This window comes from Vipera ursinii, assembly GCF_947247035.1.
Source record: "Vipera ursinii genome assembly, chromosome: 3".
In the NCBI taxonomy this organism is placed as follows: Eukaryota; Metazoa; Chordata; class Lepidosauria; order Squamata; family Viperidae; genus Vipera; species Vipera ursinii.
Genome location: NC_139516.1, coordinates 35,556,940 through 35,572,684, shown reverse-complemented (window position 1 = coordinate 35,572,684; position 15,745 = coordinate 35,556,940). Strand labels below are relative to the sequence as shown.

Sequence of the window (15,745 nt, the reverse complement as noted above, 5' to 3'; positions counted from 1 at the left end):
GTCATGTGGTTGGAAGACCATGTGCCCAGATGATTGGCCATTCGATTGATATGGCTCTTTATGGGTTCATATTCGACATGTTTGTTGATAGATCTGTTGGTTGAATACCAGGCTTTGATGAATTCACTTGCGTGGCATGTGATGGCATGGCCAATGATTTTTGTTCTATCCGCCACATGCCATGCATGAGAATTCATCAAAGCCTGGCATTTAACCAATTGATTTGTCAACAAACATGTCAACTTGGAGACAGCCTATGGACCCATAAGGAGCAGTATCAATTGAGTGACCAACCAACCCCAGCACCAACCACTTTTTCACTTGGTGACCTTCACACATAATGACCAGCCAGTCACATGGCATGTCACACAGCATGACCAACCAGTCACATGACTCACCAAACACATGACCATATGAGGTCAATAAAAGCAGTGAAGAACTGAAACAAGATGCTTCAACCAAAGCCCTGCTGAGGATGTCACCTGGCTAGTGATAAAATGTTTGGAAGCTAAACAGCAGGCTCAGAGAACAAACCACCACTAGCATCTACCACCCAAGCTACAAATATTTTCTATCATTTCACATTAACAGGGTCAAGAATCAGCATCTATGGAATTCAAATGATTGTGAAACTTCACAAGATTTTGCAGTTTGAATGCAGAAAAAGCTGTTCCAAGTATGAAAGAAGCTGCTTTCTGCATTTTGGAAGTGGTCTGAGTTTTCTTAAATTTAAGTGCCTGAAAGAGCAATTTCATGGAGGTTCATATTTGGAATGATTTTACACATTCTTACAAAGTCCCACCCACTTTCTTCAGGAAGTACCTGGAGAGCATTGATGGCAATGATTCACTATATCCCTAGCCCCTTGTCCTTTGGTAGGCAAATAGCAAGTAATGCTCAAATCTATTGAACAGTCATAATTAAACATATTTCTTCATACAATAAATGACTGTTTACAGCAGTGTTTTTCCCTGAAAAATTACTCAGCTTCCTTCACTTTTCTTAGATACATTAGTGGCTTTTTAATGCACATGGTACTGCATAAATTTAGGAGACTTCTATCTACATATTTTTTTAGATTAAAAATTGGAAGACTGCAACAAGATATATTGCTTCGGTGCAGCATTATATTGTACTGTCAGTTGTATCAAAACAAGTAATTACTCATCAAAGCAAATACAGAATTAATGGCAAAAACCTATGGTATGGATATACATAATTTATCAGTTCCATCTCTGAACTCCTTATTTGAACATGCCTAAGCTTAGGAAATGTTGGTGCTCTTTGTCACCTTGGAAAATTATTTGCTTCTACAGAAGTAGATAAAGTGGTCAAGGAATTATTTTAATAAAAGAAATGTAAGTTTCATTTAATTCTTGAGGTCTCTTTTCAACTTTGCATCAAGTAGTATCTGGCTGGCCAATGTTTATTGTTGACACCAACTTTCAGATATAGAGTATTATAAATGAATGCATGCAAGAACTTGCAACTTCATACTGGCACATTTCATGTGCATCTTCTGAAATAGTACTTTTAGTATAAAGATGTGACTTGCAGTTTGTAGGGTTTTTTGGGGGGTAGGATGCATGTATACCCAACTCTGGTATTCAGATTTAGGCATTTTTATCTTGACCTCTTATCACAGGATGATCTGAAGCTTTCTGCATTCCCAGAAATTTGTGCCTGACAATGTTCTTACCATTTATTGCCATCTTATAAAATGTACAAAAATTCAAACTTAATACTTCCTTAGTACTTGATGTTTAGCTCTTTCTAAAGGCCTGATGAAAATCTCTTTTAAAGACAGAGTTCAATCTAAAATAGACTGGGACAAAGTACACAGCACATAAAAAATTGCCACTTCATTCATTTTACATTTCAGAACCAGTTTCAAATGATATTTTTATCATAAATTCAGGCACAGCAATTATTGATGAATCAATCATGGCCTAGATTAAAGTAGTTTCGCACTTATTTAAATTTGGGATCAAAATCTTCAGATTGAATGAATGAATTTATTAGTTTCTTGACTTTTATAGCCCTTTCTAAAATAATGTGTGGAAAATCAGTAGGTATTGTAAAAAATCACTGTTCCACAGTGGCAACATTTTGTTCAGACTATACAGTAGGACAATGGGTTTTTAAATATATACTGATTAACTTACAATAACTCAAATGGGCATATATGTTTAACTGCAGCATTTCAAAAGAACGGGACTAGAATGCCCAGAACACATCACTCAGTTAAATCTAGAATTATTGTAGAATGTCTGCAAATCTTACATCCTCTGTCACCCATCTTCTTAGAGAACAAAGAAGAGTCTATTGCAAACCATTCCAATCATGAATCCAGAATTCTCATCACAGAACAAATACTACCCCCAGAACATAACACTGTTACTATGGCTCCTGCTAGAAAAGTAAGTAGACAGTGAATTAAGGTAAGGGGTTAGAGATTAAATTTAAAGTTTCAATCTTGTAAAGAATGACTTCTTAAATTCAGTTATTAAATGGAACTTACTTTGTGTAATCATTCAAAGAATGAAGCTATGTTCTATTTTGAAAAAACATAGTACTGTGGTAAATAACCTTCAAGAACTGACTTTGAGTTGATTGACATATTTGTTGGTATTTGTTTGGTTTTGAACCGAAACCGTTGTTTCCCATCCTTCTACAGTTTAATCAGCAACACAATGCCATAAAAAGTGTAGTAAATATTATGCTTATTTTGTATACACTTAATTTTATACAGAAATGCCAGACTGCAGTTTTTTGCAAAAATCCTGGTCTTAAATGGGTTCATGTCCTCAATGGTGTTAAGTTCTGTAATTGTTCATCTGTTTAGTCTGGAAAAAATCATGTTTTTTTCTCAGTATCTTCATCATTCCTATTGAAGAATTTTATACAATATTAAAAACAATACAAATTTAAGAAAAAGAGCAAAGGGTAAACAATGATAAATAATGAAAAGGGGAAAAAGAAAAGAAAAAGAAAAAATGTAAAGAAGCAGCTCCCAATCTTGTTTCACAACAATTATAAATACATTTATCATCTATCTTCCCTCTTTAAAATTACATCACATTTTACTCTATCTAATCACGAGATCCATAACTCTCCAATTCATTTTTTCCATTTTCAGCAAAAAGTCCCTAAAGAGTTTCTAGTCAGTAATAAATGTACTTGATATCTAAGTTATTTTCATCATTGTTGAGTTTCTATTGACTGTAATAGATGCGCAGTCAGACTGGGAGAACTGACCTCCTTTGGCATTATTTAAACAATTTGTGAAATGTTTTTAATATTTACTTTTTCATTATGATGTTGTTTTTGTCATAAACTATCAGGAGCTTAGATAGTCAGTGTTATAAAATGTAAGATTGTATCTGTAATGTGTACCAGTATGCATGAAAATTGTACTGTCTGTTCTGCATGCTGAATTCTAAGAGAGATTATTGGACAGCTGTTAGGTTGTTTGCAGTTTTTTTTGTATCATGTACAACTGAAAGCACTATAATCAAGACATAGTTTCTGCAAGTGTTCATATAAGAGAATGTTGATATTTCTTTGAATTGTAAATATTTTAAAGTTGGCACTGATTATGCACTCCAAAGAACATTCTGAGGGAGCTATGTTAGAACAGCTCAATTGTGGAATTGAACATGTTAATATTTAAGCATTTTCTTTTTCAGTAAAACAGAAAGCATAGATTGGAAGAAATTAGTGTGAATTTCCTTATGATAAAAGTGAGCTGTGTAGTGCTATATAAGTACATTTCATTAAATAGGTTAAATTAGTTTGAATGTAAGGTATTGAACCATTTGTTTGAATGTAAGGTTTAGTTAAAAATGTTCCTGCTTCTTGGGAAATTATTAACCATTAGGATGAAGAAAGAGGAGCTGTGCTTAATGTTACTGCTCTTTGGAATCTATACAGTGATAATACCTGGAATACAGTGAAAAAGTTGAATAACTTAATTTAATTTTATTTTAATTTTATATTGTATTGTTTTTAAATTTTGCCTTGTAAACCGCCCTGAGTCCTTCGGGAGTAAGGCAGTATATAAACCAACTAACTAACTAACTAACTAACTAACTAACTAACTAACTTCGCAGTAGGAGCAACCTGTAGGAGCAACTATCATTTGCTCTTTAGATATTTCCAAAATATGTTCAACTGCCATAAACAGGAGACGACACCTCTGTGAGTCAAACATACAGAAGAGGGCTGTGGAAGCTACAAATGAGTAGTAATCCATCTGAAAAATAAAAAGGTTGAGTGCTATGAAAACCCAAGTAATTAAAACATCTCATTTCTCTATATTAATTAGTAATTAATACATAGCCAATTGTAACTAAACGAGATAATTTTGGTCAGATTGCAAAATGAAAAGGCTACAGGGATCATTTTCAAAACCTCTTATGACTGTATTCTCTGCAGTTGCTGAGAATTTTGCATCTGCTGGCCAATGCTCCCTCTCTGATCAATAGGAGAATGGAAAAATCAACATCCCATCAGTCCCCTGCATTCCGGTTTTGCCATTACCTTATGCTTCATTTGTGTAACAGGGATCAGGGGTTTTTTTTCCTTTCTTTTTTAAAAAGCTGCTCACTGTGGTGGAAGCTGCAGAGCTGCTGCTCTGAATTTGGGATGAGAACATGTTTTGCAACATTGCTGAATGGAACAAAATCAGGATTTATTTATACAGAAGTTGCATGATTTATTCCAAGTATATTTCAAGTTAGATAAGTATTCTTTAAAATATCACTGAAAATCAAAAGACAAACATTCAGAGATTGAAGTTTGATTTTATATTGATATTGCTATCTCTTATTCTTTATGTGGTAGCAAAGTGTGTTAGACATTTGGCAGCAAGTATTACTTTCAACCTTGTATTTACCCATTGATCATGAATACTGGTCATGAACAAATAACATTCTATGAACATATCATACAAAATTATTTTTAAGGATAAATGTTCCGTTATTACACAAGGCATGTGTAGCTTGTCTCAAGGTCTTAGCAGACTTTTTCCTCCCCTTTTGTTTAAGATACACTAGTTATTTTCTTACTCTTTTTGTCTCTGTCCAATTGTCAACTATATATTTTTCTTTTCCTTTTTCTTTCAAAGTTCTCTTAGTTCCTGCCTTCTGTTTAAAGAACTGGCCAATTGACTATTTACTCACATTCTAACAAAACAATTTCAGACACTCTCAAGATGCTAAAGTGGTTTAACCAGTGGCTTATAATTTCAAGCATAGCTTTGAGTTAACAATTACAATAAGAGGGGAGAGTCAAGGACTAATAGGCTGACTGAAGTGGGAATGGCCTACTACAATGGAAATGGCCTACTGCAAAGCCACAATGCTTATAAGGTTGCATCTTTTTTTGCAGTAGTTTCCTATGCACTGCAACAGAGCTGCAGTTAATCACTTCTGCTGGCCAATATTAATAATAGCATGTAGCCTTGCAAACATACTATGGGAGGGTTTAAATGCTGCATGTGGAGTGGCTCATAGACACAGAAGAGCAAAATGAAAGATGAATCCTTCAAAAGCATTATATCAGTCTGCTGGCTTTAGTATGTCAGAATTAGGATATTTCTTTATGTCACCATCACCTGCCTCCAGTGTCTACTATGCACTAATTGCTTTTATTGTAAGTTTGAATGATGATATTTCTTTCCAAATATTTTAATTAACTTTCTTACTGATTATGATCAGAGTATACATCTTCTTGTGATTTGTACTCTAGATTCTAGTCTTGGAGAAACCAGAAATACTCTTATTTCTTTTTCACATGTGGACTTCTATTTAGAGATTGACTTAGGCATGGAAATTTAGCAATCTGCTACCATAGTATCAATTGGAGTTGGACAGTCAATACATTTAAAATAGTCACAACACTACTACTACTACTACTAATAGTATATCACATAGGATTTAGGACCAGCTCAGATTTAAAATATGGCTTATCATGTAACATCTAAAACCTATTAGACAAATCAATTTAAGCACTCCAATTGGCATGTGGCTATTTAGATACTAATTGGATTACAGTATAAATTAATTTAATACCTCTGATTTATTTAGGTGATGTTGAAATGGTTAGTAGGGGTTGAACTTTTAGCTTAAATTAAACTGTTTATTGGAACCTAAGTATTTTAATAATACCTCTGATATATATATTATAACTTGTTTTGAATGAGTCAGACTCTCACTTCTAAAATGAAAAAAATCATAGTAATATGTTTAAACAAGATCGAATAATGCATGATTTTAAAAAGGACTAACATGGGCAAATTGGCATTTTAGAGTTGGTGTGGGTGTACATGTAAGGGGGGAACACACATATTTATAAATGTAGGTATCACATTTTATATAAATTTAATTAGAAAAAAATGATATTTTGATACAATTGTCTTGGCATTTAATATGCAATTAAGTTTAAGTTTATTAAATTTTTATACCGCCCTTCTCCCGAAGGACTCAGGGCGGTGAATTGTTTTGTCATTCAGTAGAATGTGCTATCCTAGAGAACATATATGTCCAGTGTTGGGATTCAAATACCTGAACAACCAGTTCTCTTATTGGATGCAGGCCTGGGCCTCCAAGGCCTAGAACAAACTTCTGGAAGTGGCATTCATGCACTTCCAGCGGGCCATTCTAGGCCTGGGAGGCCTCCTCCAGGCCTCTGAGGCCTAGAACGGACTTCCAGAAGCAGTGTTCATTCAGCCGGTTCTCCGAACTCAGCAAAACTTAGTTACCGGTTCTGCTGAACCAGTATGAACCAGCTGAATCCCACCACTGTATATGTCCTTCTCAAGCCAACATGTACCCCGGAGATCCCCTTTGAGTAACTTTAAAACATCTGTGAGATATAAAGGGATCATTTTAGTTGCTCAAGAGGGGACAAACTCTTAGAGCTGAAAGGGGCCATTTAAGCTATTGAATCTAAGCTGCTGTTTAGTGCAGGAATTCAAGTGAAACATGACTGGCTAAAGTCTGCTTAAAGACATAAAGTGAAAGGAATTACAACCTCTCTGAGTCATTGTTCACTTGTTGACACTCATAGTGTTGGAATTAGGTAATTGAGAGTGTTCCAGCTATGTCAAGCCACTCTATCATATTTTACAGTGTAATCCATTGCTCAACAAGACTGAAGAACAAAAAGATGAATCACCATCATCATGGAGGCTAAGTTTGAGGAAAACTAGCAGCCAAAATGCACTTAGTGAGGGCAGCATGCCCTCTGACACTCTCAAAGAGAAAGGCAGCTCCATCTACCACTCTTCTTCAACCCCTCGGATATCTGCACTATTAGATAACCAAGAGAAGGTACAGAATAATTTGGCTTCCCTGACTTTGAAATCCATGTTTTGAAAACTAAAATAATGCTAAATAATCTAATTGCTGTTGTTGGTTTTTTTTTTGGTGTAGTGTTATACTTGTTAACTTGAATTAGGATTTGCTTTTTCTGTTATACACACATTGACTAAACTCCATTTGAGGAATGGAGCCTATGGTAGATTGTTATCTATCTTCTATTTTTCAAAAACTAACACTTTTCCTTCACTTTAAATTATGGACACAGATTATATTGATGCTGATCTTGACCATGGTCAATGCTATCCAGCATTTACTTCTAATTGTATTTTCTCTGTGGATTGGTTCAGCTCTGATGCTATTGGTCCTGGAAAAGGCAATGATGTGCTCTGTTTGAAAAAACCATTCCTGGATCCAAATGTCCAAGATAATTCTTGTAGTTGATACTTGGTCTCCAAGTAAATGGATTCTGGATACGTTATGCCATCTATTAATATCTGGCTATTGATCACTTGGAGGGAGATAAAGAACCTCTCTGTATCCTTCCGAATATTATTGGGGAAGAAGGGGTTGAGCCCTTAGACATTCCAGTGCTGGGTGGTCCAGGGTACTGGTCTCTCCCTAATGTCTTCCTGAAGTTGCCGGTTTCATCAGTATGTAATATATAAGAAAATTATGGGTTTGAAACAAGCTTCATGTCCTGAAATGTATGAGATAGAAAAATTGTACAAAGTTTTTGTACAATTGTACAAAAGTAAAACATTTTTCTAAAGTAGGAATTGAGACAATACTGTAATGGATTTATGCGCAATTATTAGTAAAAATTTGGTAAGCAATTAATTTCAAACAGTTTATTTCAAAATTGTATAATTTTTTCAGCCACTGTTTGAGATAATTATTTTTTGACCCAAAATTGCTGTAAGTTAAGAATTTGTTCTCATTTCAACAGGACAAGGATAATAGAATTTATTTTGCTTCAATATCCCCTCGAAGATTAAATAATACAGGTGACGTTGAAGAAAAGGAAAACCGGTAAGAGCCTTTCAGTAATGGCCCCTGATTTATAGAAGTAAATATTTATGACCTGAATCTGTGGGACAGTTTTTCTCCCTTCCCCCTCTCTTTCCTTATTTCTCCTACACGTTGGTTACATTTTGCAATAAAATACAAATCCATGAACAAGTTCGCATAGTTTTCTTGGCAGTGTTTTTTCCCCCCAGTTTCCTGGTCTAGCCAGTAGGCCTGTTATTTCATAGAATTTTTCCATTCAAATACCAACCAGATCCAAGACTGCTTAGCATATGGAGATCAGCCAAGTCATTTTATCATTAAGCTATAACTAAAGTTATGTAAGTTATATAACTAAAATACTGTTCTGATACAGTAATATATGTTCCCATTATATATTAGTTATTCTTTGTTTATTTCTCAAATTTATATAACTCTCCATCTGACAAACGTGACACCTCCTTATGAGATGCAGGAACAGCCTTTTCCCTCAAACAAGAATTCACAAGTGCTAAAACCCAACCACGGGTCACCTCCTAGATCAGGGGTCTGCAACCTTTACAACTTTAAGACTTTAAGCTATGCTGGCTGAGGAATTCTGAGAGCTGAAGTCCACAAGTCTTAAAGTTGTCAAGGTTGCAGACTCCTGTTCTAGATGGACTTAGCTAGCATGGAATGAATTAACAAATGGCCAAGCTCACAGTCATAAGAATCCTCAGACCCAACATATTCAAACCATTCACCGATAACAGAGAAAGACTGTGCCCCTGGCATCTCTTCTGGACCTGCATCAAGGCTGTAGTTCATTTATATCACCACCTTAAAAATGATGAGAGAATTGAATATATATATTTTTTTCATGTACAGTACGTTCACATGACATATCCATTTTAGAATGACATATTTCAGTTACTATAAAATAGAAAAATAAGCACGGAGCACAGGACATGTTCATATATATTTTTCACTTTACTCAAACTACATAATATTTTAAAGTTATCTATTAGAACTGTCCTTCAAAATTGATTCTTAATCATTCTTTAATCCTTAATCTTTTCAGGGTATATTTGAAGCATTTAGTGACAGTTCAGGAACATAGAAGATATTTATATAAAATGCTCTGTCTTAAACAGCTGGTTTTTATTTTCTAGTATTTTTTTCTCCAGTGTTAGCTTGATCTTGGCAACCATGCATTTTGCTTGGATTTGGGTAAATAGATCAGAATGTGATTACAGTTCAAATACTGCTGTTAAAGACTACCTGCGTATTTCTCAATGCTGTTGGTGATTTTGGTGACATGCTCAGTCCCAGCAAATTCTAATGGTTTTGAGCTTAAGAGGTTGCTGTTATCCCTTATTTATTTTTAATTTAGTGTGCCAACTGAATGCAGCTTAGTAGCACTGCTGAACAGAACAATTCATCAAAGTGCATTCAGTTGATTTAGCAATTTAAAAGTGAACCTCAGAATGGTGATTTTTAGCTTATATAGGTTAAGGGAGGAGGACTTTGGTTATGTTTGGGGCTAAACCACGCATAACATAATGTTATCCTAACACAGTCTTTGTGTCTTATCATAGATTGTCAGAATTGAAGAATAGAAAACACAAAATTGTAATTACCCCATCTCTTTCCCAATTTGCCATTTTAGAGAATCTGCTGTTAACTTGGTGCGGAGTGGTCCTTACTCTCGTCAACAATGGAGAGAGGATCCAAAGGGGAATGAAGCCCCTACAACTGGTACACCTTCCACCTATGTATCTACCTATATGAAAAGGTAAGGTGTATTTAAAACTTTTGGTGGAAAAGCATATAAGGCTGTATTATTTTTAAATAGTTTAGGAAAAATTCTGACTGCCATAAAACCAGAAAAAAAGAAGGCCAAAAGATAAATGATATAGCATGTCTACTTGCCTCTTTTGATTGCATAATTAGACCAATGATTTATCAACATTTTATTTTTTCTATATGAAAAACTTTATCCATATAGAAAATATAACTTGTGAAATATAAGAAAGTATTATTTTAATCTAAAACTGTAGTGGAGGTTGTGGGTATCATTGAAGAAAATTTTGTTTCTTGTGTGATATGCAAATTAATATGATACACTTTTTTCATTTGCTTTGAAGTAATTAAAAAAACCTGGAAAACAAATATGCAGACATTATTATTTACAGAGAAAGGGTTATTTGAAAAAAGATTATGCAGATCAATAAAAGTAGTGAGATCATGTTAATCTTAAAAACAAACAGTCTGACATAAATATATACTAGTGTAGCTATAAAGAATAACAATTCAAATCATTAATAGAAATAATAAATATAGTTCTTTTTTAAAAAAATCTATTTCAGCGTTATTACAGTCTGGGGACAAGCCATATTTGAGAGGTCAGGATGTGCAATTCAAACATCTGGAGATTTGTAGGAGTTATCCAGGATTTTTTGGATAAATCTGAATAAGACATGGCCAATTTTTTAGCCTAGATGAGTTTAAAAGTAGACTTGAAAACATTTTGGCAGCAGTAGCTTATGTGCTGAGAATGTGGCATTTATATCAGGAATGGCACATTAGATAATGTAACTAAAATGTGTACTAATCTCAAGTTATGTTCTGATAAGGAAGCTATATTACTTTTTGAATCCTCTCCATGTAAATTATCCTAACAATGAATTGTACTCAGTAATGTCAGCCCAATAGTCTAATGGCAAAACAAATTATTCCTCCCCCCTCACAAGCTGTCTTTAAAGAGATAGCACGTGTTTAGGTAAGCTTTGGGATAATACAGGTGGCAAAAGCTTGAGAAGAACATAGAAGATAGACCCATTACTCAATTAGAAATAAATTCCCATGATAATAGGCATAGTCTCTTACCTGCAATGCAATTCGTTTTCATTTTTAAAAAATATTTCAGTATTATAAACATAGCTTTAAATATTTTAATGACCTCTTTGTTTATGCTCTTATTAGTTAGGCCTATTACAAACACTCTTGTGAAAATATTTGTTTATTTATTTATTAAATTTATATGACTCTGCATTTCTTCTAATCTGATTCAAGGATTTGTTGCAGCTTTTGTGTCCTTGGATTTTACAATCCATAGAATCCTTAGTTTGCTCAAATTATCAGGTATAGGATAAATCGTTTTGTTAATTCTTGAATATCCTAAGGAAACAACATAATAGGAATCCAAAGAAATGTAGAGCTGGATCGTAATCAAACATAAGAGAAGCTTCAGGTTTTTTTTCATAGCGGCATTTTATTTTGCTAAACCAACTCGCTAGTTTAAGTAGAATGTTGAGTTTAAAGTATTTGATATTTATTTATTCATTGTTGCCTATTAGATCAACAAAAAGTAGAAATTTTAATTTTTAATTAGTCTGTTTACAATCACAGCATTTTGATAATATAAAATTTATCTGATCACAGATAAGTTGCAAGCTGTAATCTAAACTCTTGCATTATTGACTGTCTGCTTTATATTGTTTCCGGTACAATAGTCTGTTTATTTAAGAAAGGATTAAATTTGATGTATTCTACTGTATGCTGCAGTCTGCATACATAATGTCAGATCTATTGCTCACATTGGCATGTATCTTTCAACCTTATCTCTTTTTTTTCCATCTTGATCCTATGAGTAATCTCTAAGGAATTTTTTATTGCTGTGATTCATGTCCCAATTTAATTGAATATGTTGATCATTAGGTAGTTTCTATTACTATTCTTGTACATCTTACAAGTGTTTAGTACTTAACAAAACAATTCACCTGTATCTTTCAATAGGAATAAATCCACAAAAACACTCAATAATAAATTTGAGAATTGGTTCATTTAGTCACTTAATTTTTTTGCATATCTTTTTTTCTGATGCATTTCTAGAAAGCAATTTTCAAGTGCTGAATGAACTTGCTGCATCTTAGTGATCTTTCTGAAATATTTTTATGCTTTCTAAAAAGTTCTTGTATTGGCAGCAACCTGAATTATGATTTCTTTGATCATTACCAATCATTACTAATATATCCTCTATGAGAATCCATTTCTATTATGGAAACGTAGACATTCTTTCAAGCAGAATCATGGTAGCATCAAGATGTGAATGTTATACCAAGTTTATTAAATATTGTATGTAGTATTTTAAACATTTTAAACATAATTATACGATTAGTCAAATACAATATTAAATCATTTTAGCTGTTAGTATATATCATCAATATGACATGATTTTTTTTTATTTCTGAGTCGTGCCTCCCTGAATATAGTAAAGTGGAGATATTTATCGATTATCTTTGATAGGTTCAGCAACCTGTATTATAAAACTTAATGTAGGATTGTGAGGTTTTGTGGAATTCGTATTGATATCCATATTTTTGTGCAGGCTAACTTGAAGTTAGGAATAATTTTGTTTCCTTTGTCTTTTGCATTTTCATATACACTTTATCATTCATCCTTGAATTCTACTTTAGCAAACTTTTTTTTTAAAAAAAAACTTTGATATTTCTGACCTTTTCTTCTTAGTCTAGACTCTTTCATTCATTCTTTTATCAAACAGAATAATTTTATTTAGGTACATATTTGCCAATGAACACATATTTTCTTTTGCTTCTTCTTCTCTTATTGCTTGTTCTCTTCAATCTTGATCCAATATCTTGCTTCTTTGACTTAACTTAGGCAATTATGATAAGCACTTGATCGTAACCCAAAGAGCAATTCTTGATTTCTAATTTCTCTTTTCATTTTATGGAATATTTCTTGAGCACTGAATAGGTCATGTGCTGGTCTTAGTATTATATCTAGAGAATTTATGAAGAAATTGATTTTTCTGCTGTCTTACAGTGCTTCATTTGGTAGAAGTAGTGAAATCAGCACTCCCTACATTTCAGCTAATCGCAATGCATCTTCTACTACCTCATCTACTATTCTTGATTCATCTACCTCATTGGGCACAGAGTGGCAAATTGCCCCTTGCCCAACATCTACCAGGTCTAACACTACAACATCAGTTTACCAGTCTACCAGGTAAGGGAGCATAATATGCCAAGATCATAATGACGAGGGCTTATAAAGGAACCCAGTATTATTGCTGTCAAGACACTGGTTTTCCTGGTGGCATAATATTTCATTCTGAATGTTCTTCCCAATGGTTTTGCTGCAACTAATATGTTATTTAGGCAATAAGAAGGCGAGCAGCTGTACGATCCTGAGAAAGAAGCACCTGCTGTAAAGAGATATAGACATTTGTATCCTAACACACCTCAAAGCTACTCAACTTTATTATTCTGATTGATTTATATTAAGATATTTCTTCTTGGATTCTTTAATTACAGTTCTCTGGTTGTTAACTTTTTCTTCTGTTGTTTGTGCTCAATTGCTTAAGATAAGATCACCTTTATTGTCATTTTTTTACTATGGGCACAACGGCACACATCAATGGCTAGCTGAACCTGATGGTGGGCAATGTTTGGGGAATTATCTATCTTCATTCCTATTCTAACACTTTTAATCATATTAACTGTCATTATGCACTAAGAAGAAAGCACTATTACTGTAAAAAAATGTCCCAGATAATTGTTCTGTTAACAGTGAAATTCACTTTGTTTTTCTTCCTTCTCCTAAGGTGTTTTACAATTATTTATGAGGTCATTTTGTATGTTTCAGAGCCCCTTACCGACAACAAAGTGACTCTACCACAGAGAAGAGCACAGAGGCTGTCTCCTCTAGCATTCCATTAAGTGTCATAACAAATCTCACTGTACCTGGAAGTTCCAATGGTGTTACAACTACTAATTCTAACTCACTGACTGGAACAGAGTCATCTACTGGTGATGCCAGGGATCGAAGGAGGTTAGTGAACCTTTTATGGGGTTATGCTTTGCATTTACTGCATGACACAGATCCACTGGTAGGTAAGACCATATTAAGTTTTCCAATTTTTGTTTGCCTTCTTTTAACAATCGTGTCAATTTGCTTTGCTTTTTGTTAGAACATGGTCATATAATTTAGCACAGTTCAAGTTGTGCTCTCAGCCATGTTATATACTTTTGAATATAAAAATTACTTTCACACTAAAATTCATGTTATATAATAACATATTTGAGAGAGTTTAATTCTTCACTATTTTATGAACTATTTCCTGATATAAGTGTTGTCATTCAGGAAATGTGAAGTAAATGGATCCTTGACTCAATTTTGGTTTGGTAATTCTTCCATGGATGAACGAGTTATGAATATTCTGTTTAAAAAGTTGAATCAATGTAAAAAGCGTTTACATTTTATCTATTAATTCTTGTTAAAGAATTTTTGTTTGTATAACTGAATCTTAGAATTTCTCTCAACACATTTTTAAATTCCGCTTGCATTTTACTGCAAGTATCTGCTCATAATTTTACAGATTTATTCTTGATCTGCTCTTTGATTGTAAGTTCAAGCAAATAAATTGCAGTCTGATTGCTATCTGATCTAAGATTTCTGGAATATAAATTAGTTCTTCTCACACATTTTGTAATTACCATTTCTTTAAAAGGGAATGCTTCAAAACATATTTTTTTTGTTAACCAACTTAATGACCCTTGGACATTATTTTGTGGATCATGGTAGAAAATGAGAGTTACATTTGAATTTGGAATTGCCAATTGTTTCATTTTCTTGTTGATTTTGTTGTTGTTCTGTCGCTAAGTCATATCTGACTCTTCATAACCCCATGAACCATAGCCCGGCAGCTCCCCTTTGTCCTCCACTGTCTCCCTGAGTCTACCCAAACTCATGCCACTGCGTTGATGACACTATCCAACCATTTTATCTTCTGCTGTCTCCTTCTCCTTTTGCCTTCAGTCTTTCCCAACATCAGGGTCTTTTCCAAGGAGTCCTCTCTTTTCATTTGGTAGCCAAAGTATTTGACTTTCAGTATCTGTCCTTCCAAAGGACAGTCAGGGTTGATTTCCTTTAGGATCTTGTTGATTAGGCTTTGCTGAATATTCATATTAGCTAAAAGCATATGACACTTTTAAACAAGGAGCAATTCGCAGATTTAAAATAGGTGCTGAGAAAGACAGATCACTCGATATTTTAAGAAGTTTTTTAATAGAAGCTTAACATGAAAAATGATAGATATTTCCAGGTATTATAGTTTGGGATGTCAGCATTTAGTGGCAGCTGTCACAGTAGGACATTTATCTAACTCATTGTTCCCAAAGCTACAGCTTTCTCTTAGCAACAATAACATAAACTCCCAGACTAATATTAGATCATTAAGATGCCTCCATAACAGGCTGCTTGTCTATTTGAAGTCACTGGATTAAAATTTAAATGCATTGCTAACTTTATGGAGGAACAAGTAAGCCCTCTGGAATGTCCTTCCTTTCAAAAGTGTGCTGTTCCACTGATTTGGATGCTCTAATTTCTTGATTCACTCTCATATCTTTATG

General features: G+C 33.9%; 1 protein-coding gene across 10 annotated transcripts in view; it reads left to right on the top strand.

Moving 5' to 3' along the window:
* Positions 1 to 15,745, top strand: part of PPP1R12B (protein phosphatase 1 regulatory subunit 12B) — a 118,121-nt gene that overhangs the window by 33,342 nt on the left and 69,034 nt on the right. For 9 of the 10 annotated variants that reach the window (XR_014492297.1, XM_083361082.1, XM_083361080.1 and 6 more), the window contains exons 9-13: positions 2,308 to 2,420; positions 7,134 to 7,334; positions 8,272 to 8,354; positions 9,979 to 10,104; positions 13,980 to 14,165. Coding sequence is in view for 9 of the 10 variants with exons in the window: in XM_083361082.1 (XP_083217208.1) it covers positions 2,308 to 2,420; positions 7,134 to 7,334; positions 8,272 to 8,354; positions 9,979 to 10,104; positions 13,980 to 14,165 (709 nt within the window). In the remaining variant the exon portion in view is untranslated. Of the gene's footprint in view, positions 1 to 2,307; positions 2,421 to 7,133; positions 7,335 to 8,271; positions 8,355 to 9,978; positions 10,105 to 13,157; positions 13,341 to 13,979; positions 14,166 to 15,745 lie in introns of all 10 variants that reach the window. The other variant, XM_083361075.1, reaches the window with a different exon arrangement.